This window comes from Aulonocara stuartgranti (assembly GCF_965226115.1).
Source record: "Aulonocara stuartgranti genome assembly, chromosome: 4".
Lineage (NCBI taxonomy): Eukaryota > Metazoa > Chordata > Actinopteri > Cichliformes > Cichlidae > Aulonocara > Aulonocara stuartgranti.
In genome coordinates, this window is record NC_138942.1 from 646,399 (window position 1) to 670,000 (window position 23,602).

Below are 23,602 nucleotides of genomic sequence, written 5' to 3' on the forward strand. Positions count from 1 at the left end.
TGCATATCAGTGTCTTTGTCAATGATATTAAACTATTTTTTGTATAACTGGCTCTGCTGTTTAGAATAGAATAGAATAATCCTTTAATTGTCCCACAAGCGGAAATTTGGTTGTAACACCAGCCAGAAAGACACATATACAAACAAACAGTACACAGGACACAGAACAGAAACATACACAATTTTTCTTACATATTTACATTAAGGACTACAGATAAGAGGTTCTGCCGGAGGCTACAGATAAGAGGCAAACCAGGTTGTAGTGCGAATTGGTTGATTAAATTATTGCAGTTACAGCGCAGATGTAAACATCTGTGTTTGTTGGGAGCAGTTCTGATTGTGCAGTCTGACAGCTGCAGGGAGGAAGGACCTGCAGAAACGCCCCTTCATGCATCGAGGATGCAGCAGTCTGTCACTGAAGCAGCTCTGCAGTTCAGCAACATTTACATGCATGGGCTGGGAGACTCTGTCCATCAGAGATGTTATTTTGGCCAGAGTCCTTCTGTCTCACACCACCCGCACTGGGTCCAGGGTGCATCCCAGAACACAGCTGGCCTTCCTGATGAGTTTATCCAGCCTCTTCCTCTCAGCTGCCGATAAACTGCTGCTCCAACATACAACACTGTAAAAAATGACAGATGCCACCACAGAGTCATAGAAGGTCTTTAAAAGCGCTCCCTGTGCTCCAAATGACCTCAGCCGCCTCAGCAGGTAGCGTCTGCTCTGACCCTTCCTGTAAAGAGCATCAGTGTTGTGGCTCCAGTCCAGTTTATTATTCAGGTGAACACCCAGGTACCTATAAGAGTCCACTATCTCAATGTCCACTCCCTGGATGTTCACCGCTGTCAGTGTGGTGGGTCTGCGTCTCTGGAAGTCCACCACCAACTCCTTGGTTTTCCCGGCGTTGATCAGCAGGTGGTTCTGCTGACACCAGTCCACAAAGTCCAGAGTCCACTGTCTGCACTCTGAGTCGTTGTTGTTTACCTGCAGTGATGTGCTCAGGGTCTACTTTAGCTAAAGTTCCTGGCATCTTTGGTCATTTCAGGATCAACAGGAGCAAATGAAAGATAAAACACATTTATTGTCTCTCAGCCAGCAGACCTGTTTGAAATATTTGAAGGTCAATGAGTCAGTAGATATTCATATATAGATGAGTATCAATTATTCTGACTGCAACTATTGTCCTTGGATGATTTACAGTGACGGCTTGTTTAGTTCATGAAGGCAGTATCAGCAGACTGTGACTGGCTGGCCGGTTAGTGTTTATCTTCACTGCATCACTTGGTGTACTTGATGTAATTGTACACCACACATACTCTGTGGAGGGTCACTCCCACTAGGTTATATCTAGGGATGGGTATCGTTTAGGTTTTATCCAATACCGGTGCCAAATCGGTACTTTTGAAACGGTGCCGGTGCTTAAACGGTGCTCAAACCGGTGCTTAAAGAATGGAGAACACAAAATTGGTCCAAAAACCTCTCATGTTCAGCTGGTTCATCAGGCCATCAGACTGCTGAACACTTCATAGACACCTCAGCTTCACTACTGGAACTTTAACATTATGCACTCCATACTGTACAGTAATGCCACTGTTTTGCACATGTCTCAACTCTGTATATTTTATATATTTTATTTATTGTTTACTCTATTTAATTTGTAAAATATGTGTACACACACACACACACACGTAGGAAAATATTTAGTATACACATCCAGAAATGCATATACTATTATATATTGTACATATATTTATTAGTTTCAGATGTAGCCATTCTTGTATTTTGCTTGTTTACATTATTGTATTTTGCACAACTCTGTTGCTTGTGAAGCTCGCACACAAGAATTTCACTCACATGTGCTGTACCAATGTACCTGCACATGTGATGTGACAATAAAAGTGATTTGATTTGATTTGATTTGGTTTTTGTAAAAAGATAATGTTAGCCTTTTCTGCAGCTATAGGGCATATATGGTATCACTCTTGGCTGGAAGCAGTGCATAAACAATGGAAAAAACACAAACTTTGTCCAAAAACCGCTCATGTTCAGCTGCTTCCCTCTTTTTCTTTGGTCATTTTAGCCTTTTTGGCCAGGGTGAAGGGAGTATCTGCCATCAAACAAGAAGACAGCCGCATGTAGCTATGATGATGTTTGCTAGTTCACCTTACATGCATTAATTTAATAACGTGGTTAGCCTACTCAACGTAAATTACTCACGCAGAGAAGAACGGCTGCTGCTGCCATCATCATCCGTCATCATTTCTGCTACACTGGCAGGGCTAGGGGCCAGGACTCTCCTCTTCGTGTTTTTGGGTATGTTGCTAACTCCGGGTCCGATAACAGGCACCACACCGCAGTAGATGCGCTCGGTGTGAGGTCTCGCAGCAAGCTATCAAATACAGTGCATTTCTTGGTTTTTGGGGAAAAAAAACCGCTATGCGTCGCCAGGTGTTTCATCGGATTTGAGGTGTTACCTCCTTTGACAGTATCACAGTATCAGCTTAAAGCACTTGTTGCAGGCTGCTGAGTTTGCATCTTTTGCTGTGAAGTACAGCCAGACTTTTGACCGCTTCGCCTTGGACATTTTTAATCTGTAGCTCTGCATAAAAGAACGTACGTACCTGGCCCCGCCTACTATCCTCGGAAACGTAAAATGATTGGCTAGAAGTGTATCACAGCTCAGGAAAAAAAAGCACCGAAATAAAGCACCGAAATGTGCGCTGCTTTTCGGTCTGGTTACTACCGTTTATGTCAGAACCGGTGCCATCATGGCACCGGACACCGGTACCCATCCCTAGTTATATCTGGGACTCTCCACCATTTGACCTTAGAACTGAAGAAGCTTCTCGGATGAGAGGTGAAACGTCTTCAAGCAACTTAAAGAAGTCCAGACGCTTTTCTTTGCAAGCTCCTTTGACTACGATGACCTGGATGACTGAGAACCTTCACAGACAATTTATTTTATCAACTTTCCTTCTGACGATGCTGTCTGTGTTGAGCGCTCAGTGGATCTGCGCTCGACAGTGCAGCCTAGGCGGAGTAGTCGAACGCAGATTCACTGAGCGCAGGGCAAGCTAGCAAGACAGAAGTTAAGCGCCTTGCAACATGGCAAATTGAACCTCCCCCACCCTCATTCAGATCTGGCGTTTGGAATTATTTTGGTTTTCATGTGACGTATGACCCTGAAGGTAAGCGCGTCATGGACTAAAGTAAAACAGTATGTCGGATGTGCCACGCAATGCTCAATTACATGGGTGGGAACTAGTGCGTTAGCGCAGTTAGCTCGTTAACGTGTTGACGCCGTCCAGCCCCACGCACGGGGCGATCCGCGGTAGCACGTTAACGGAGATTTGCCGTGTTGTGGCGTTAACGTCATTTCAGATTAACGCTGACAGCACTAGTGGGAACACAACGAATATGACTGCACATTTACACCGACATCATCCTAGTGCAAAGACAAGTGGAAGCAGACAAAACAACAAGCACCATGCTACAAACTTTACCCGAGTCATTTAGACCAGCGGTCCCCAACCCCCGGGCCTCGGACTCGTACCGGTCCGTGAGTCGTTTGGTACCGGGCCGCGAGAGTTGAGGCTCAGGTGTGAAATGTTTGGTTTTCAGGGTTTTTATCGGTTTTCAGCGTTATTTTGTTATCGTTTTTATCGTCAGCTCGGTTTTCCTGGGTCTTTTCACGTGTGTTATGAATAAATCTTATTTTTTTCGGTACCGGTACTAGTTTTATTTTGTTGTATTTATCCGTGACACCTAAAAGGCCGGTCTTTGAAAATATTGTCGGGCATTGTCTGTGGCGCAAAAAAGGTTGGGGACCGCTGATTTAGACAGCCGTTAGCACAGGATTCTCCTTATGGGGACCTGATATGTTTAATATGCTGCTGAGAATATAGCCCAGAAGAAGCGTATAGTATAGCTTTTATTTTGGAAAGAGCCATTTCTCTGTAATAAACTTTCTTTTCCAAAGATGAGGGATTTCTCCATCAGATAGATTTTTTTATTATTATTATTATTTTGTTGTTTCAGCAACATTAAATTTAAAAACTGTACTTTTGAGTTAAAATATATATTTATAATTTTAATAAATGAGAAATTAAATTGTATCGAAAAAATATCGAACCGTGACACCAAAGTATTGAACCGAACCGTGAATTGTGTGTATCGTTGCACCTCTAATAAACATATATGGATAAAGCCAGGATTTTTTTTACATTAGTAATTCCTTTTGTACATATTTTTTATTGTTCTTGATAATAAATTAATTAAAGCAACAAAAGAACCTGAAGTGCCAGTTGGGAGCCGAAAGAGCCGGCTCTCTGAAAAGAGACGGAATTCCCATCACTACTGCCAGCACCTTTTGTTGGTGCTGAGGCTGCTAACAGCTGCCACATTTTCTGTGCTCGCTGCAACATGTTTTGCATTCAGATGATACCGTAAGGTTGAAGTGCTTCGGTAGTATGCAAACTCACTTTCTGCACAACACCACTTCTGTCGGGATAACGTTTTCTGATCAGTCCTAGCAACATAGCTCTGATGTGTGCATCAGTATAACTGGTTTATCAGGAAATGATGCAGTGGTCCCCTTTTGTCTTTGCTTGGAAAGCAAAGTGCGATTAAATGTGTTATTTTTGTCAAATCAGTTAACACATTAAATTCCCACTTTTTGAGTAGATACTTATGTTATTGTGTCTAACAACAATAACGACATATGTATAACAAGGTGCAATAATAACAGTGTGCAATACACATACACTTATTCTTTATGTTATTAAGTTTAGTTAAGTTACTGTGTGGTGTTGTGTTGACTGTCATGTAGGACCATGCAATGACAAGAGTTATTGTCAGAGTTCTCTGATGGACATCCACAAACTGAGTCAGTGCTTTTATTTATTTCACAGATCTTTTATACTAATTATTAAAAAGAATCAAACTGACACAAGAAACGACAACAACAACAAGAAAATCCAGCCTGGCGATTCAAAATAAAACCTCAAACCAAAACATAAATAATGAGGGAACGCTAAACAGCTGTGTGGAAAATCATGATTCACTGCTGCAGAGAGGACGAGAGCAACACGCACAGCTGATCGGTGCTGTTTCACAGCTGTGTGTGTGCCATGAGCTTCTGGATCTCAGGATCAGTTTTCCCGTCCTCGTACAGCCGGAGCGTCGCGTCGGGGAGCGCCGTTGTTTTGTTTCTACACCTGAAAGCTTTCCTCTCAGAAACACGTCACACCCACCCACAGTCCTGATCTACGACACAGTCAGAGCCCACTCTGCATCGTCAGCCTCCTCTTCATCAGCAGGACCCTCTGTCCAGGAAAACTCGTTCACCTGACACACACACACACACACACACACACCCCCCGTGTGAGGGTTTAATTAAAGGCATTAACCCCCCATACCTACCCTCCCACACACACAGTCAACAGGTGAGATTACCTGCAGGACTCCTTCAGTGTCATCAGCTAAAAACTGATCAGGGGTCTGTTTCACCTCCACCATCACTTTCCCGTTACCTGCGCACGCGCGCACACACACACACACACACACACACACACACACACACACACACACACACACACACAGGTGAGCAGAGTCAGTGCTGCAGGTACGGCAGTATTTAAAGTATTTAGAGTACTGCAGTACCTAGAAGTATGAGCAGCACGGAGCTGAAGGCCTGAACCAGAGCCTTCTCTCTGACCAACCTCTGCAGCCTGCAGCACCTCTGCAGGAACACATCTGGACCTGAAACACACGCGCACATACACACACACGCACACACACACACGCACACACACCTTAGACCAGAATAACCAGGCAGCAATGTTCAAAGTGTCGGGCTCTCCCTGCCCTCACCTGTGCAGGTGAAGCAGTCCTCCAGCACCGCAGCTCCTCTGCTCGTCTGTCCGTGATGAGGGAAGCGGAGCTGCAGCACGCAGCCGAACTTCAGCCTCCTCTGCCCGGCCCCTCCCCCCTCCTCCTCCTCGCCTTCTTCTTCGTTGGTGAGCTTCTTCAGCTGAAGCAGACAGACAGTGAGTCACCTGCACTCTCACTCGCTCACCTGAATACATCGATGCAGTGCTTACTGTGATGATGTCAGAGGTCCAGCCGTTGAATCCCAGGACGTGATTGGCCAGTTCCAGACAGTGTGCATGGCTCAGAACTCTGCTGCTGCCAGACAGGAAGTGAGGCGTCTGCTTGGAGCTCAACTTCACCTAAAACCCACAAATATGGCCAGGTGAGCTCCAGGAAAACACACAAAGGTCATCAAAGATGAAGAAAATGTCGTCACCTTCAGCGGCAAGTCGTCAAGCAGCGGGCGTCCGTCTGTGATGCGCTGAGCTGCAGCGGCGTGAGCCGCAGAGAAGAACTTGATGAGGGCGTAAAAACCAGGAGGGTGGAGCGGAGCGTTAGGGCTCACCTTCAACAGGTACACAGGACCGAAGGACGAGAAGACAGCATGCAGCTGGGCCTGACACACACACACACACACACACACACACAATATCAGGCAGCTGCTCAGATTGAGCACAGGCTGCAGGATGGTGTGTAACCGTGGTTACGGGGGATGCTGTGATGACACAGTGAAAGTTCTCAGGTTTTATATCCATGCAGTATCAGCTACTGCAACACTGAAGCCTTTTAAACGAAGTATACTGCATGTGTACACAGTATTACTGCAGTAACCTTGATAATACGGTGTGTCAGCGCTGGTACTGATGGTAACTGACGCTCCATGTTCACAGAGGACTGGTGCCATCTAGTGGACATCTCAGGACACTGCATGGGACAGTTTGTACGAAATAAAGTGCAGTGACATCAACAGAGTGATTATTAAAGTGCTCTAAAAATAAAATAGTGCAATAGAAAACAGCGATCAAGTAAGGAGGAAGACATGTGACTGTGTAGACAGATGTAATTGGTTGGAGAGCAGCAGAGGGCGGGTCCTCAGCTGGTGTTCAGTGCTGACTCTGATGACTGTTTACATTGTTCTCATAAGAGGACAGGAGAGAGCCGAGGAGGTGAAGAGTGCAGCAGGCTGGTGAAGAAGACCCGGGCGTGAAGAAGAAGATGATCAGCAGCAGTGAAAAGCAGAGGCTCTGAGGCGGAGCAGGGAACGCTGTTAAACTCGCCTACGTACCGTCAGCATCCCGTCTCACAGACGAACGCTTCATCACACTCATCTGTTACTGTAGTCATGACTGTTAAAAAGTTGCTGTTATCAAGTAAAACCCAAACATATTTCAGGGCTGGGCTAAGCCCCCAGGGCTTCAGGATCCTAGCAGCGCCCCTGTCCTGCATCTGTGTTTAGGTGGACAGTCTTCATTGGCCTTCATCATCATCATCATCATGACAAACAGGCCGCTGTTTCCTTTTGATAGATTTAGTATCAGAAGTATTCAGCGAGTAGCCAGGGTATCGCTGTTATCTTGATTCACTAATCCCAACATGGAGCTCACGTTATCACCTCGCTGTTAGCTCACAGTTTAACCAGCACGATCACGTCAAAGGGGCGGGGCAGTCTATAAAGGGGCCTTTGGTGGGTCATGTGACTTCCACAGAACTTGATTCTGAGAGTGCCACAAACCTCAGAGGTGCTATCAGACGGTGACTAGAAATCTGACAGGAAATGTTCTGAAGCAGCAGAAACTGGTTTCTGGCTTCACAGCTGCACAGTAAGGCTGTATCCATGGAAACGTGAAACTTCCTGTCCCACAGCCTGATGAAGGAGACGTGGGAATCAGAGCAGAGTGGATGGACGTGATTGGTCGAGCAGGCATGTGCTCTGCGCTCTCCGTCACTCTGACCACCACCTGTTTGACTCTGTTTCAGGATCTAAGGTTAAATATGAACACATCAATCTGATCTGGGGTCAGCATGTCCAGATATACATGCTTACAACACAACGATAATAATCCACCTGACTGTGATTACTGATGCTCAGCAGGAAAACAGAGATGTGACACACTGTTCGCACACAGCGCTCTGAGGGATGTTCAGGAATGGAGATCTGATTGGTCGGTGGGCAGTGACATCACTGAAATGCTGTGATGTGACCTGAATTCAGCACGCGCTTCCCACTAACGACTCCTGCCTCACTCACCTGCAGCTCTTATGTCACATCCACTCATTTTACACCAGCAGCTCAAGACAGACCGTCACCATTTAATACAAACTGACGTCACCGTGTGTGCACTCACGTGGATGTGTGCCTCGCCGTGGGTCGGCGGGATGTCCCACACCAGCACCGTCTTATTGCTCTCCACGGGAACCCGGAAGTCCACGACCTCCGCCTCCATCCCGGCCGCACGTGTGCCGCTCCCCTGGACTGATAACGCGCTCAGCGGGGTCGCGAGAGGAGCGCGCTTCCGCTGAGAGGCGGAGCCTGCCACGGCAACCAATCAGGGGACAGAGCGACAATGTTCGACGAATCAGAGCGTTCTCCTACAAAACCAATCACTGAAGTCCACCCGCTGCCGGGCCTGACTCCTCTGAGGAATCTGGGGAAAGTTCTGGAAATCAGTTTGGCGTCATTTTAATGTTGTTCGTCACGAGTCTCACGGCTGTTATTTAACAATCCTGTCTCTGCTTTTCTATTTACGTCTGCTGTGTTGTCATAGTGATTATCGTGGAGAGATTGTTCAATGAAGCTTTTTTTGTCTGCTGAGACCGGAAGTAAGGAGTATCGGGATGAGCGCACGTGTCTGTCGCCACTCTGCTGTGTTAATAAAGTTTTATTTCCGAGTTTCTTTCTTGCCTCATCAGTGAGCTCACCTGGTGTGACGTCACTGAGAGTTTCCTGCACACCCGAAAGCGAAAACGACGATGACGTCAGCTGGGTGTTAGCAGAAAACAAAACTGCAAACCAAAATAAAAGCATGATGGTTTTCAGGTAAGGTTTGAATAAAGACTGCATGAAAAAACTCAAAAAGGAAAGCAGAAGGTTCACAACAGTAAGTGCAGAAACTCAAACATCGATTATAAAATACACAGACATCTACAAATCTTTATTTGGAAGTCCGAGCCGCAGCCTGTCTGCATCAACGGGGAGTGCGTGGAAAGGGTCTCCAGATTCAAGGCACATAGACACAGACCTCCAATGGAGCTCTAACACCTCTGCGGTCTTAAAGAAGGCCCAACAGCGTCTCCACTTTCTGAGAATCCTCAGAAAAATGGACCTGAAGAAGGAGCTGCTGACCGTCTTCTACCGCTGCTCCATTGAAAGTGTGCTGACATATTGCATCAGTGTGTGGTTCTCCAGCTGCACCACAGCACACAGAAAGGCACTCCAGAGGGTCATTAATACGGCCCAAAAAATCATTGGACATCCTCTTCCCTCCCTGAAGGACCTGTACAGCACTCGCTGTCTCAAGGGGGCACGCAGCATCCTCCGGGACTGCACACACCCAGTCACCGGGTGTTTAAGCTGCTGCCGTCTGGCAGGAGGTTCAGGCTGCTGAGGTCCCGAACAAACAGACTCAAGGACAGCTGTTACAACAGGGCAACAGCCCTGATCAATGCAAATAGCTGACCTGACTGGATACCTCCCTGGACTTTTTTAGGGGGGAGGTAACAATGTTTAATACAATAACAATAATAATATTTATGTTTATAACAAGGTGCAATAATAATTAATGTGTAATAATAACAGTGTGCAATACACATACACTTCTTCTTCTTTTTTTATTACTAAGTTAATATACTGTGTTGTGTTGTTTGTGTTGCGTTGTGATGTGTCATATCGTGTTGTGTTATATGTAGTGCCGACGTAGGACAGTTTTCCAGTCTCATTGTACTACTGTACTATGTATGACTGTGCAATGACAATAAAGAGTAAAGAGTTAAAGAGTTTATTTATAGGAAACAGTGAACCGCACACACAAACAGCTTTTATTGTGAAATGCTGCTGCTTCCTGTCAGTGTGGAAAATGAAAGCGAGCGAATTCCACCCAAATGCTGTCATTCCTCTACCAATACACAGCTGATCGATCAATCAGTGATCGATCAGCCTGAGATCAATGAACTGATCACGTTAATAAGACAGAACACACACATCTGACCAATCACAGCTCACGAAGATGGACACTTCAAGACTTTCCAGGGTGCTTAAGAATATCCCAGGACTGTGAGGGTGAGGGTCCTCTAGAGGATTTCCAGGGTCCTTGAATATAAGAGCCTAAGCACGCAGATTAAACACAAACTTGTATCCATGAATATAAAACCTCTGATTTAGAAACGAATAAATAAATGAATAAATAAACGTTACAAATAATTGATGCATTCAGTCCCCTCGGGACATTTGTAAATTGCAGAGTGGGGACTTTTACCTGCAGACAGGTGTTAAAACCCGGCTCAGGTTCAGATCAAAGTAGTTGAAGTGTGTGTGACAACATTTATCCTGATTAAAGAGACGAGACTCTGAAAGCCCGCCCTTTCATATGGGCTCAAATTGTGGTCATAAATATTTTGTACTTGTAAATCGAATTTGTGTGTGTAAAAAGATTTGTGTGGGGATTTAGTCAAAAAATACGTGTGAAACTCTGCACTCAAGTTTCAAGTTACAAGTACGAATATTGACCCTGTTTTTCTTCATTTCATCTCATTGGCCAATGTCATGTCAATCACAAATTTAACTATCCAATCAAAGAACAGGTGGGTTTGGCTATTGGAGGTGTGCTTTATGGAGCTTCAGGTCCTAGAAGAGAATAAATGCCCTTATACATGCCAGCCCAGCGTCTTCCTTCATCACGAAGGAAAACAGTCTGTGGTCGTCTGAGTTTGGTGATTTATGTGTCACAGGTTTACATGCTTAATACAGGGACCTCCAAAGCCTTTTCAACAGCGCTGCGGACCTAGGGCGGGGGGCGGGGCAGTATTGTGGAAATGACAGTCTTTACTAGTGGGGATGGTTACAAAGATTTCTTCATTATGAATTAGCATACATGTTTTTATTGAACATTTGAAGAACCAGCAAAAAAAAACAGAAACTCTTGTAGAGGACATAAAGTCAGAGATAGAAACGACAAGGAGCAGGTGCATCTAGTACAGGTAGAGCTGCTGCAAAAACCCACAGAGCCCAGCAGCCAGCAGCAAATTCTGGATCCTTGGCTTTTAGTTAGCAGTTAGCATTAGCAGCACATCCTGCGTCCGATGTGAAAGGACCTTTATGCTGCGCACTGTGACTCACAGCAATGGTCCCAGGTCAGCCCTGACTTTGTGTTAAATTAATCCTAAAGTAATAATGGTGTTTCTAACCACTGATATAGCACAACTTTATCCTTTCAACAGCTACTGAAAGTTAGGGGACCTAGCTTCTATTTATATTTATATAGAGGTCCTCCAGCTTCAAACTGTATTACCCTTCAAGGACCTGCAGTTCAAAAAAGCGCCCCTCCGACAGCCAAACCCATCTGTTCTCTGATTGGATAGTTAAATTTGTGATTGACATGACATTGGCCAACCCGATGAAAGGAAGAAAAACAGGGTCAAAATTTATACTTGTTACTTGAAACTTGAGTGCAGAGTTTCACATTATGACCACATTATGAGCCCATACTTTCACAGCTTCTGTCTGAAAACTGAAACACGGAATTTTTGTTATGTTTTCTGTTTCCTGTTTGTAAAATAAAAGCCTGATCTCTGCTGGCAGCATGGACACGCACTCTCAGCACCGCACAGCATCTTCATCATCTTCATCATGGTCACCTGGACCGGTCTGCTCTTCATTCTCTGTGGCACCCTGACCTCTGCCCTCTGCTGTGATTGGCTCACACACTACAAAGCACCGATGGAAGAAGCCCGGGGCTTCCTCACTCGCATGGTGAGTACAGGTCCTTAAATTGGTCTTTAAAACATTCCAGGACATTAAAAACACTGCTTGGTTTTTTCAAACATGTTTCCAGGACTTTAATGATATTCCAGGACTGCATAAACATATTGTGTGAATACATAAAGAGATTCTGTATAAGAGGATTTTCAGGGTTTTTGAACTTAAGTTAGAGACTCTCAGTGATTCTTCATGATGTGACACGTTTACATACAATTCAATTTTATTAATACAGCTACAAATCACAACAAGAGGCACTTCAAGGTGCATTACATTGTAAGGTCGACCCTACAATAATACATACAGAGAAAAACCCAACAAGCATACGACCCCCTATGAGCAGCACTTTGGCGACAGTGGGAAGGAAAAACTCCCTTTTAACAGGAAGAAACCTCCGGCAGAACCAGGCTCAGGGAGGGGCGGGGCCATCTGCTGTGATTGGTTGGGGTGAGTGAGGGAGTTTTTAGGACTTCCTGATAATAATGAATTACAGTCGTCCAGCCTGGAAGTAATAAATGCATGAACTAGTTTTTCTGCGTCACTCTGAGACAGGATATTTCTAACTTTAGAGATGTTGTGTTTCTGTCCTGTGATGGGCTCTGAAACCTGACTGAAATAAGACCTTCGTCTGCAGATGTGATGAATATTCAACACAAAGTTTACTGACAGCTAAAACGATGCATTCAGAGCCTGTAGGACATTTGTAAACATCACAGGTCACATGTTTAGTGTGTAGACTGAATGTGGGGACGTCAACAACACGTCACGATTGGCAACAGCTCAGAGCGATGTGGTGAAATGAAGCGCTGTCTCTCTGTTTCAGGGCGATCAGCTGACTGAACAGCACTCTTCAGTTCATCCGGTTCGATTCCCAAAACATCTCTACAAGCAAATAAAAAACTCTGAGGTAGGTCACATGACTACATCGATGACATCACATCTGTTTGTCAATCAGACGCCTGCAGCTCACCTCTCTCTCTCTCTCTCTTCAGGTGGACTCAAAGCTGGTTTTCATCAGAGACAGTCTGCAGCTTATTTTCTGTCTGTATCGCCATGACAACCTGTCAGCCGCTCCCTGGGGCGCCGACAAGACGGAGGGCTTCCTGACGGTCATCCACAGACAGATCATGGAACTGAGCGCGTGTGTGAGTGGACACGCCCACTTCACTGCTTTCAGCCTACTCACAGGAGCAAACATGCACCCACACCCACTCTCCTTCACCTCCTCCCAGAGCCTCCTCTTCATCAGTGCTTCACCTCCTTTCACCTCCTCCCACACCAACACTTCACCTCCTTTCCGAGCCTCAGTCTGAACTGTTCTTTGTCTCCAGGTTTCGACCAACAGTCCAGCCAACAGCAGACTGAGGAGCTACTACAGGACTCTGGCCAACAGTACTCTGTCTTGCTCTGTAAGTACAAGTACTGTAGTACTCGTTGTATTATTGTGTGTAGTGACAGTGGTAATAAGTGTAGTACTGTGTGTACAGGGCTGCAGTACTGCGTCATGGCAGCTGCTCAGGAAGGAAACCAAACTGCGCCTGGAACAGCTGGAGCTGCTCGTGGCCTCCATCAGAGTTCCTGCTGCTGCCAGCAGGAGGCGCTCTGCAGCAACGCAACAGCAACGCAACACTGACACAATATCTGAAGACTGTCTCTGATGTTCCCCTCTCTATTTATTTATTTATTTATTCAGAGTATTTATGTATTTATATATTTATGTAAACAAAGATCTTTTTTAAATTAAATGCAGTGAAAACTGGAGGATCTGCTGTGTGGCGTTTACTGACCTTCAGAAAATCACATGATGCTGATGATGATAAATATGGGATCAGAGGGCAGCTCAAATTCAAATTCAAATTCAAATTTTATTTGTCACACACACACAACCATACACAGTATGACATGGGGGTGAAATGCTTGTAGCTGTACAATGCCCGACCATTAAATGACAGAAGAAAAGTTCTACAATATTTACAATTTACTACAAAAATTTACAAATTAACTTAATTAACTCTCAGCTCCTGGACAAATCAATACACTGTCAATAGATATCAATAGCAAATAATATTCATCTATAATCCAGATAATCCTCTGCCCCTCCCTGATCCAGGGCCAGGGTGGGGCAGATCTGGTCCCTCAACAGAGGATGTGCTCCATCTTCAGGGATCACGCTCCATAGCCCTCCACGAGGTGTATGGCAGTGCTGTTAGCAGAGCAGCTCTGTATCCTCTCACAGAGAGGATGGGATCCTTCCCAGACGCCTTAACGCCCACTCACACCCTGTCATGTGACTTACCTCAGTAAGTCACATGACAGGATGGGACTAGGTTTCACAACATTGGCTGATAGTGACACCTGTTTTCACACCTTGGCTCATGTGATTAGGCGGAGGATCAACAGTGGGTCAGCGACCCCTTTAGAAAAACTCTCACAGGGCTTAAAACCTTGGGCTCTGCACTAGTTGCTCTGAAAACTGAAGAAGCTTCTCGGACCAAACGTCTTCAAGAAACTTAAAGAAGTCCCGACGCTTTTCTTCCCAAGCTCCTTAGACTGCTTTGTGATTGGTTATCGTAAGAAAACAGCTCAGACATTTAGGACTCACTCAGCCTTTATTATCTCATCCACATGTTCACAGCTGCACAGCTCTGTGGTTTCATCTCACTGGACCACAGTAATGCAGTCGCCATGACGATTTCTGAGTGACATCATCACAAGTAAAAGTTAAGTTTGTGTCAAACATAAAGAGAAGGAAAAAAAGTTTAACATCGGGTTCAGACAACATCACAGACACACTGCTGACCAATCACAGCTCACCATTTTTTGGATGTCATCAGGAAGGAGGGGCAGGGAAAGAAATCCAAATTTCAAATAAATGTTGAGATTTAATCTGTGTTTGTGGATATAAAATGAGGAGAGAATCGAACTGACTGATGACTGATTAATTGATTGATCAATCAGCTGCAGGTCTCCTGCAGTGTGAACCCAGTGTTACTGGGTTAAGTGGGATTAATGGTGCACACTGCAGGTGCGGCTGTGGGCCTCAGTTATTGCAGATGGCGACCTTGAGGATGGGCTGGTAGGTGTCGGACATGGTGGCCCTGACAGTGATGTAGGCCCCCCTGTAGGTCAGACTCGGCCCCTTGGCTTTGCCCCTGACAAACTTTTGCTCCGACTTGTTGTACATCTCGTCGTAAAGGTGCTGGTCGCAGGCTTTGTCCATGTCGAAGACTCCCACCGCGTACCAGTTGGAGTAGAAGTTGAAGTCGTACGGCACCGAGAACATCACTGCGACCCTGCCGTTGAACTGCAGGGTGGACACGTGCTGGAGGTCGTAGGTGAAGACGGTCACAGAGCCACACGCCGTGTGAGGCTTCTTGATGAAGAGGGCGTTGCCGTTCTCGTAGGGGCTGAGCGTGGGAGGCAGGGGCGAGCTGCAGGAGCCGCTCACAATGTGCATGCTGGAGAAACAGGAAGACATCACTGCCGTTACACACACCTCACACCTGCAATACACCTGAACAACCGGCAGAGACCTGCACCCACAAGCACCGTCACGCTCAGAGACCATCCATCAGTGGCCAACTTAACCTTATCAGGGTTGCGGAGGGGCGGGAGCCTATCTGAGCTATCATAGGGCAAGAGGTGGGGCACACCTGGACAGGTCGCCAGTCTGCCACAGCTCTAACACACTCACATTCACACCTGTGGATGATTTAGAGTTACCAGTTCACCTAACCCCACTGACTGCAGGTGTCTGGACTGTGGGAGGGAGCCAGAGTACCTGGAGAGAACCCACACAGACCCGGGTACAGAAAGACTCTGGTCCGATGGTGGAGTTGAACCGAGGCAACAATGTCTTCATGTTGTGTACACACCTGAGGGGAGGATTGATTCTAAGGGCCAAACGCTGCAAAGACTCAAATCTAAAAGGCTCAAACAGAGCAGGAGGACTTTTCAGGCCGAGGTCTGAATCCTGTACACAACATCAAACATGGTGACGGATTAATTAAAGAAACTTTATCAGGAGTTTACTGTTAACGAGCTTGAGTGGAGATCTGTCGCATGAACAACAGCATCCAGCTTCATCAGCTGGTTTGCAGTGTGGAGGACCAGGCGGTCATCCACTTTAGATTGGAGATGGGTTTAAGACAGAAGGAAGTTAGGAAGGAAGTTAGGAAGTAAGGCAGGCTGTACAGGCTGCAGTGATCCGTCCGTTGTGGTGAGGACAGAGCTGAGCAAGAAGCCTGTGATTTGTGGCTTGTTCTGCGTTCCTGTCCTCGCTGATGATCATGACCTGGAGGTAGTGATCGAACGGAGCCTCAAAGAGTCTCCTCCACAGACTAGGGCATGCTGGACAGATTGCATCCCTCTGCTGGTTTGGGAAATAGTATGGAACTGTTTTCTATATTTTAATTAGCCATTCTCAGACATTATTTAACGTATCTGACCCAAAATGGGAAATGGGTGGTGGAGCGGTGGGGAGAAGGGGTGGTGCAGGAAAAGCTAAAAGCCAAAACAAAAGGAAAAAAAATCAATTCAGAAAACAGAAGCGTTTCTGGGAACACAATAACTTAACGGACCAGATGCGGAAGTGTGTTGGTGAATACTAGCTGTGTCCCAAAACGTCGGCTGCATCCTTCGGAGGACCCGGCCTTCGCGGTCTACGTGGGCCGGGTCCTTCAAAGACCGAGAAGGCCGGAAGTGCGAGGCTGTGAAATGTGACGGTCTAGCCTTCAGATCAGCGTCACCGCTGTCTCGGTGGAGTTTAATAAACTCGGCCGTCTGCTCCTTGCTATCTAAAATATATCAGGACACTGGAGGAAACTCTCGACCGTCTCACACTTCTGTTTAATCAGTTTTCTGTTTAACGTTTATTCAGCTGTGTGGAAACCCCGGAGGAACCCACCCAATGGATTAATAAAGTTTTATTTAATCTAATAATCTAATAACTTTGATCTCAGCCAAACCGATTTACTCCGGAACAAATAAAACACAGAAAAAAGGCAAACAATTACATTTTTAAGTTATCCGAGTGACTTATATCATGTTTAACCTGAGTAGCGAAAGAGCGGGGGTCTGAAAACGATGAAGCCGGGAGTCCGCTGCTCTCGCCGGCTGGAGTGACCATTGAACCCCCCGGCTTGCTATCGAGCGGGTGGGTAACAGACGTCTCCGAAAACGTCGGCACACTTTTGCAAATATGCGATGTCTTGATAAACCGAGCAGATATTTGTAATTTACACAGCTGCTTTCTCGCCTTAAAATATGTTAAAAGTTTATTTTGTGACCCAGAAAGATTAATAAGAGTAATTTTAAAACTTAGCAGCGGCCGCCATTGTTGGCAGCTGAAATTTGGCTGGCCCTGCACTATGAATTCTGGGCACGAAGGACACACCCGACCCATCCTTCAAATTCGGGGAAATGAAGGACGCATTTGTCGGCCGCATTTGAAGGAGTCGACGAACTGGGACAGCCTTCGTCGCCTGGCTGTGACGTAATTGGCCTTCAAATGCGGCCTCCGGAGGATGCAGCCGACGTTTTGGGACACAGCTAATTTAAAAACAAATTGGGGGAAGACAAGCAAGTGCTGGGCTTTGTTCTCATGTATCTATTGTGACATATTTATTCTCACTTATTTAAGTAGCAATGCAAATTTTGAAGAACGTGGAAAAAGTTACTTTTGGTCAAATGTCGGCAAAGTGACGTGACATTAGCAATGTCAGTACTTAATGCGGCTCAGGTTCCACTTACTTTTAAGGCCTTTACTTTAGAAGACTGACTTTAACCCTGCAGACAGATCACGATTTTATGGATAATACATCCACAAACAGAACCAGCAAACAGGACAGGAGGACCATGCCACTGTGTGCCACTTTTACAGTCAAACATCTGGATGGAGTAACGTTCATTCAGTTATTTTGCCGCTGAAGCTGGTTGTGTTGGTGGTGTCGAGTCAAACCGACGTTTGTTTTAAGGAGAAACAAGCAGACAGTTCACTCGTTAAGTTAAAAGGATGGTGGTTCATTCTCAGGAGCCAGACATTTGGGCAGTGCACCAACTTAACCATGTCGTGGGTGAATTTAGCGCTCATCTTATATAGTACCACAGATAACTATACAAGAGCCATAAAGTAAGCTTTCAGACAAATGTAGCTGTGCCAGTACATGAAAAGAACCATATTTGTGTCTTTCATAGACAATGCATCCTTATATATGGTGTAGGAGATATTTTTCTTTGAGATGAAGAAGTTATAAAGTGATACGAAATAGAAATAATGGCACCTTGGTTGGATTGGTTTGGTCTAAAGGAAGTCTGAGGTTTGGTGAAGCAGGAAGGAACGTAGCTCAACAGAAAGATGGCAGCTTCCTGTCAGAGATCTGATCTGACTCGTGTCACATCCTGTTTGACTCTGCTCTGACACTCCCAATTTACACAGTTTGATTTATACAGCGCAAATCACAACAACAGTCGCCTCAAGGTGCTTTATATTGTACAGTAGATACAGAGAAAAACCCAACAATCATATGACCCCCTATGAGCAGCACTTTGGTGACAGTGGGAAGGAAAAACTCCCTTTTAACAGGAAGTTTTCCTTCCTACTGTCCTTCCTTGACCCCTCATGTAACAGCATGAGTCTGAAAGGCTTGTTCGTGGGGTCGAGGGATCTCGTCAAACTTCACAATGCTTTAAAATCCTTGCAGCACACTCACGTGTGATTGATTAACTGTAATTTAATCAATCAACAACTGTGCTTTTACTTTTTCTGCTTTTGTGAACGTTCATGAATGAAAACAACAATAATTACATATATCTGGATTTAACCTCACAGAAACATCCAAGTGATTTTTCAATAACTGTCATGCAGCTGACGCGGGGACAGCTCTCTGTGGACGTGGAGTTGCAGGACTCACCGTGGGTTGCACAGGGTGAACGTCGTGGTCTTGTTCTGGATCTCGATGCTGCACTGACGGTGAGTTGGGAGACCCATGATGAACCTGTGCAGAGGAGCAGAAAACAGAGAGTCAGAGGAAGTCCTTTCAGTTTACTCCCTGTCCTGGATCCTGGACTCTGGGTTGTTGGTGAGCTAGCATCATCATGCAGGGGACGGTTCCAGAGACGCAGTCCAGCCCTGTCCTCAGCTTCAGATTGGCTCAGTCAGCATCACGTGATCGGGTCACGCCTGAGCTGTTATTATGTTTCTCACTTTGTTATTTCCTGTTCGCTACCACACACACACTTCCTGAGCTCTCAGCTGCTGCTCACATGATGGAAATATTTAAATGTTTATTACACCCGCAGGTCCTCTCAGCCTCATCGCCGCCTCCTCTTTTTCCTGCCTTACTGAGGGGAGGACGGGCAGGTAACGTGAGCCTGTGTCTAGCTAACCATGAAGACGAGTGATCGTGTGACTACAAGAAAAGCTGATATCTGGGAGTCACAGAGGTGCCATGAGCCTGAGGCGTCACAATGAAATCAGCATCAGAGCCCTCAAGCCAAGAAGAGCGCAGGACACCAATGACTCACATGTGACCTGACAGTAAATCCATTACATGGTTACTTCGGTGACCACAGCCTGGGCTGAGGGCTGTCCATTGTGTGTACAGGTGCGTCTGCAGAGCAGGAGTCCCGGGATAACAACAGAGACTCGGGACTTTAAAAGCACCAAAGTAAGGATGGCGTCCACGTTCCTGCAGGAGCGACGGGCAGCTCCACACACACTGACGCAGGAATTTAACCCGATGCAAACAACTTTGCAGCCTGAACGTTACACACACACGTCAAACACGTCTCAGTGATATCAGGTCATTTTCAGCAACAGACGACTTTCCCGTAACTTTGATGTTTATTGACCCGGGTGAAAACAGCGACATTAAAAATCAGTTTTGAAGAGACTGAGAGGGCAAACACAACAACAGCTCTGCAAACTCATTATAATGCATGTTCAATAACACGCACTCATAGAGACGTTATTTCATCTCCTTCATCAGTCAGAACGAACACAGAAACACCGACGGTGACCGTGTTCTCCACGTCCACGCAGTGCACTCCACACACACACACACACACACACACACACACACACACACACACACACACACACACTCTCTCTCTCTCTCTCTCTGTCCTCTTACCTGCTGCCTTCGAGTGCCTCACACAAATCCTCTTCTGTCTGTTTTGCTCCTGTATGACACGACCACCCCTCCCTGTCACTTCCTGTTCCACTTCCTCTTTCACTGTGATGTTTTCACTGACTGACCGCCGTCTCTCAGCCTGGCAGCAGGTTTGAAACCGCTCTGACACGAGCTGGCGGACGGTCAGAGCCACTGTGGGTCATAGGAGGCGTGTTCTTGGTCCGAGTCAATGGTGCCCCCGACGCCATCATAGTCACCTGACTTTCCACCAGCACAACCACTTTAATACTGAAGCTCTGATGAGTCTCAGTCAGAAGACAACATCTGTATGCAGCTGTTTGACAAGCAGAAACCAGCACTGGTAATCTGATGTTTGACCATTCACTACAGGAGACTTCACAAAGTGCATTCTGGGTAAATTGTGAGTCTGATTTCTTCACTTATGACTTTAAAGCCATTTCACTGGAAATCTGAAGGAGTTCAACATGATGACATGACTGAGGCATTGTGTAACAGTGTGCTGGTGGGAGGAGCCGCCGCCCAGAGCCTGATCACAGCTGGAAACAATCAGTCCTCACAGAGCTGTTTGTTTTTGACATTTCATTAGTGCTTTTCTAACCTGAATACAGGAGTTTGTATCGCTCTGCATCACAGTTTGTTTATCCTAAAAAGAGGTTTAAAACCCAAGTGTCAGAAATGACCGTGTTATTGCTACAGCCAAACACACATCCACGGATCTGCTTCACCGAACCCCCGATAGCAGCCAGGACTACACCACCATACACTTTCATGCACTGTCATACACTTTAACCTCAATGTTTCCAGTCAAATCAAAACCAGTTTGGACTCTGATCAATGCTGAAGCGTTGAAGGAGAAGCTTCACTTACTGGTTGCTGCTGCAGGTCTTTGCTGAAGTCTCTGAGCTGCTGCTGCTGCTGCTCTAATGGTCAGGCGTGGCTTCCTGAGGAAATCAGAGCCGACAGAGAAACGTCTCCAATGGAGAGAAAATAGAAAAAATGACATTCACTGATCTAATCTGAAGAGTGTAACCTGAAAACCTCAAACGTGCCAAAGTGAAACTCTAAAACTAACACTAAAGACGCTTCTGAACAAACAACCAGACTCAAAGAAACTCTGACACGTTTCCTGAACACAATCGAAAACTAGAGGATTGTTCTGGCTTATTCAGCATGATGATGAGATTAACTCAGGACAGATTGAACCTGCGAGCTCGCGTGTGGTGAAAACTCACTCAGATCAGAAATGTAAGCTCGGGGTAAAGCTTTCTTTAGCACACAGACCTGAGCCCGAGCTGCACTCCTCGCCTGCGTCCTATACACGGCACATGTACCCAGATATCTGACCCCTCCCACCACCTCGAGTTAGACTCCTTCAGTCTGCAGGGTTTTTTAATGTGCTGGAATTCTCTACACATGTTGTTTTCGTGACTTTCCAGCTTCCTCCCATCAGCGCTGCCAGTATCCAACACACACACACACACACACACACACACACACACACACACACACACACTCTGTGAGTGTGTATTCATGTGTTTGTGGGGACCAAGGCACCTTTGAGACTCAAAATGTGGTTTTAGTGTTAAAGTTACAATCGGTTATTGGTGTAGGTGCAGGGTAAAGGTCAGGGAAAGCATTATGTCAGCAACATGTCCTCACAAGATATGAATACAGACGACGAGTGTGTGTGTTTCTCCCAGTATCCTGTAGAGGTCTGATCTTCACATTCCCACTATGATGGTTGAGATAATAGAGGAAACATCTGTGCCTGAGCTACTGTGTGAGGTTGTTTTCCCAGAATTAGGGTCAGGGTGGAGCTTACATGAAGTCTGTGGGTGGGGTTTCTTTTTTACAGCTGAACTTGTGCAGACAGCATGGAGCTGCTGCTGAGTTTGCTCCAGAACTCATCTGTCTGATGAGGTCATCTCTCAGGTACTCCTGACTCTGTTTGTGGCTTAAAGAAGATTTGATGAGCAGCAGATTGTAAAACAGAGATTCACTGTTTTTTAAAGGGCTGTAAAATGCTTTCTATTCTATTCTATTCTATTCTTTTTTTTTTGCAACAATGTTTATTGAGTTTTTAGAACACACAAAATACAAGTCAAATACATCATATAGAGAAATATGAAAAAATATTCATCAAGGAAAAAGCAAAAAAAAAACAAAAAAAACCCGGATGGACTATAATGTGAACAGAATTGGTCCTAGCACTGTAGCACTGAACCCTGTGGAACTCCATAATTAACCTCAGTGTGTGAAGAGGACTCTCCATTTACATGCACAAACTGGAGTCTATTAGATAGATATGATACAAACCACTGCAGCACAGTACCTGTAATACCTACAGCATGTTCTAATCGCTCTAATAGGATATTATGGTCGACAGTATCGAACGCTGCACTGAGGTCTAGCAGGACAAGCACAGAGATGAGTCCACTGTCAGAGGCCATAAGAAGATCATTTGTAACCTTCACTAAAGCTGTTTCTGTGCTGTGATGAGCTCTGAAACCTGACTACAGACCACTAAATGCTCCAGCGTCTCCCTTTCTGAACAAAAAGGACAACCCTCCCCAGTGCTTGGGTCCAGGTGGGCTCTGTGTCTGTTCGTGGCTATTGCTCCATGTATAATCCTCCACTGGAGGTCAGCCATCCGTTTTTCTTTTTTTTTCTTTTTTTTTTTGTGTCCCGTTTGGATCTTTAGCATCAGAATTGTTGTCTTAAGGCCAAGAAAGATGCCAAGCGGATTTATTTTACCAAGTGGATCATCATGGCCTTGCCATATTGGTCCATTTGATTGACCTTTATTATAATTATGAATTTATTTTATTTTCAGTTGCTACAAACGGGACAGACATGACTGGGGGACAGGACAGGGAGAAAGAATGAAAGAAAGAGAGGGAGAGAAAGAAAATCAAAGGGGAGAAGAGACGGTGAGAAGGGGGGGAAGAAAGAAAAAAACAAACAAACAAACAAAAAACAAAACACCTGGGTCACCTGTATGGAGAAAAAAAACAGAAGAGAAAGCAAACAACAAAGAGCAACATAATAAAAAAAACAGCACCATCACAATAAACTACACTGAAAAAAATGCAATAGGGTGGTTGTTGAATTTGCATAGAATTACTTCATATATCCAGCATGACTAATTTAAATTTCACATCTAAACATATTTTTGACTTTTAATTTTCACATATTCTTTAAGAATATTCATTCTTTTAGAACAAATCATGTTGAAAAGAAACAAGTTAGTCGTGTTTTATCCTCAAGCTCCGCCCCCTGGAAAGGAAAAATCGGCTGCACTGTCCGCCATTTTTGTCTCTCGCTTTGGAAAATCTACTACCATCTGGAGTTTTACACTTGAAGGTAAATAAGATTTTAAAGCTAACACACCAGTGAGAAAGAGTGTAGACCCTTTATATATGTGGACTTTTACTGGGGTGTTGTCATTTTACAGGTATGTGGGCTGTTTATCGAAAACCATGAAAGGCCAATGTTAGCTAGCTCCAGTTAGCTAATGGTAACCGAAATTATGCGATAAGCAAATTAGTAATTAACATATATAATGTGAGTTAATATTGTTTGTATATTCTTTCAGTTTAAATTAACAG

General features: G+C 45.3%; 2 protein-coding genes, 1 long non-coding RNA gene and 1 pseudogene across 5 annotated transcripts in view; 2 read left to right on the forward strand and 2 right to left on the reverse strand.

The window, feature by feature from the left end:
* Window positions 1-2,066: 2,066 nt before the first annotated feature.
* LOC309705259 (interferon a3-like) lies at window positions 2,067-14,308 on the forward strand. The gene is made up of 6 exons (XM_082530954.1): window positions 2,067-2,312; window positions 11,665-11,835; window positions 12,665-12,748; window positions 12,834-12,986; window positions 13,173-13,250; window positions 13,329-14,308. Exons 2-6 carry the CDS (start codon window positions 11,713-11,715, stop codon window positions 13,497-13,499), a joined length of 609 nt encoding a protein of 202 aa, XP_082387080.1. The 5' UTR covers window positions 2,067-2,312; window positions 11,665-11,712; the 3' UTR covers window positions 13,500-14,308.
* Window positions 4,886-8,391, reverse strand: rdm1 (RAD52 motif containing 1). Its single transcript, XM_082530950.1, has 7 exons — window positions 8,216-8,391; window positions 6,307-6,486; window positions 6,101-6,229; window positions 5,871-6,030; window positions 5,661-5,759; window positions 5,454-5,530; window positions 4,886-5,345 (listed from the first exon to the last, which is right to left on the reverse strand). The coding sequence occupies exons 1-7, from the start codon at window positions 8,312-8,314 to the stop codon at window positions 5,265-5,267; spliced, it is 825 nt and encodes a 274-aa protein (XP_082387076.1). The 5' UTR covers window positions 8,315-8,391; the 3' UTR covers window positions 4,886-5,264.
* A 123-nt stretch (window positions 14,309-14,431) lies between the features above and the next one.
* On the reverse strand, window positions 14,432-21,444 carry LOC309705256 (annotated as a pseudogene). Its single transcript, XR_014280848.1, has 4 exons — window positions 21,276-21,444; window positions 20,862-20,935; window positions 18,753-18,836; window positions 14,432-15,299 (listed from the first exon to the last, which is right to left on the reverse strand). The product of XR_014280848.1 is annotated as an uncharacterized misc_RNA (transcript).
* Window positions 21,445-22,226: 782 nt separating this feature from the next.
* The window catches only part of LOC309705267, a 4,059-nt gene continuing 2,683 nt past the window's right edge, over window positions 22,227-23,602 (forward strand). Inside the window, exon 1 of one of the 2 annotated variants that reach the window (XR_014276527.1) lies at window positions 22,227-23,602. This exon is cut by the window's right edge and continues 693 nt beyond it. This is a non-coding gene — a long non-coding RNA (uncharacterized lncRNA). The other variant, XR_014276528.1, reaches the window with a different exon arrangement.

Bases quoted from the DNA above. Each gene is read 5' to 3' on its own strand.
- LOC309705259 (XM_082530954.1), top strand. From the start codon at position 11,713: ATGGTCACCTGGACCGGTCTGCTCTTCATTCTCTGTGGCACCCTGACC. The intron at 12,749-12,833 runs GTAGGTCACATG...CTCTCTCTTCAG, and splicing joins AGCAAATAAAAAACTCTGAG to GTGGACTCAAAGCTGGTTTT. The intron at 13,251-13,328 runs GTAAGTACAAGT...CTGTGTGTACAG, and splicing joins ACAGTACTCTGTCTTGCTCT to GGCTGCAGTACTGCGTCATG.
- rdm1 (XM_082530950.1), bottom strand. From the start codon at position 8,314: ATGGAGGCGGAGGTCGTGGACTTCCGGGTTCCCGTGGAGAGCAATAAG. The intron at 6,487-8,215 runs GTGAGTGCACAC...TGTGTGTGTCAG, and splicing joins ACGGCGAGGCACACATCCAC to GCCCAGCTGCATGCTGTCTT. The intron at 6,230-6,306 runs GTGACGACATTT...TGTGGGTTTTAG, and splicing joins TTGACGACTTGCCGCTGAAG to GTGAAGTTGAGCTCCAAGCA.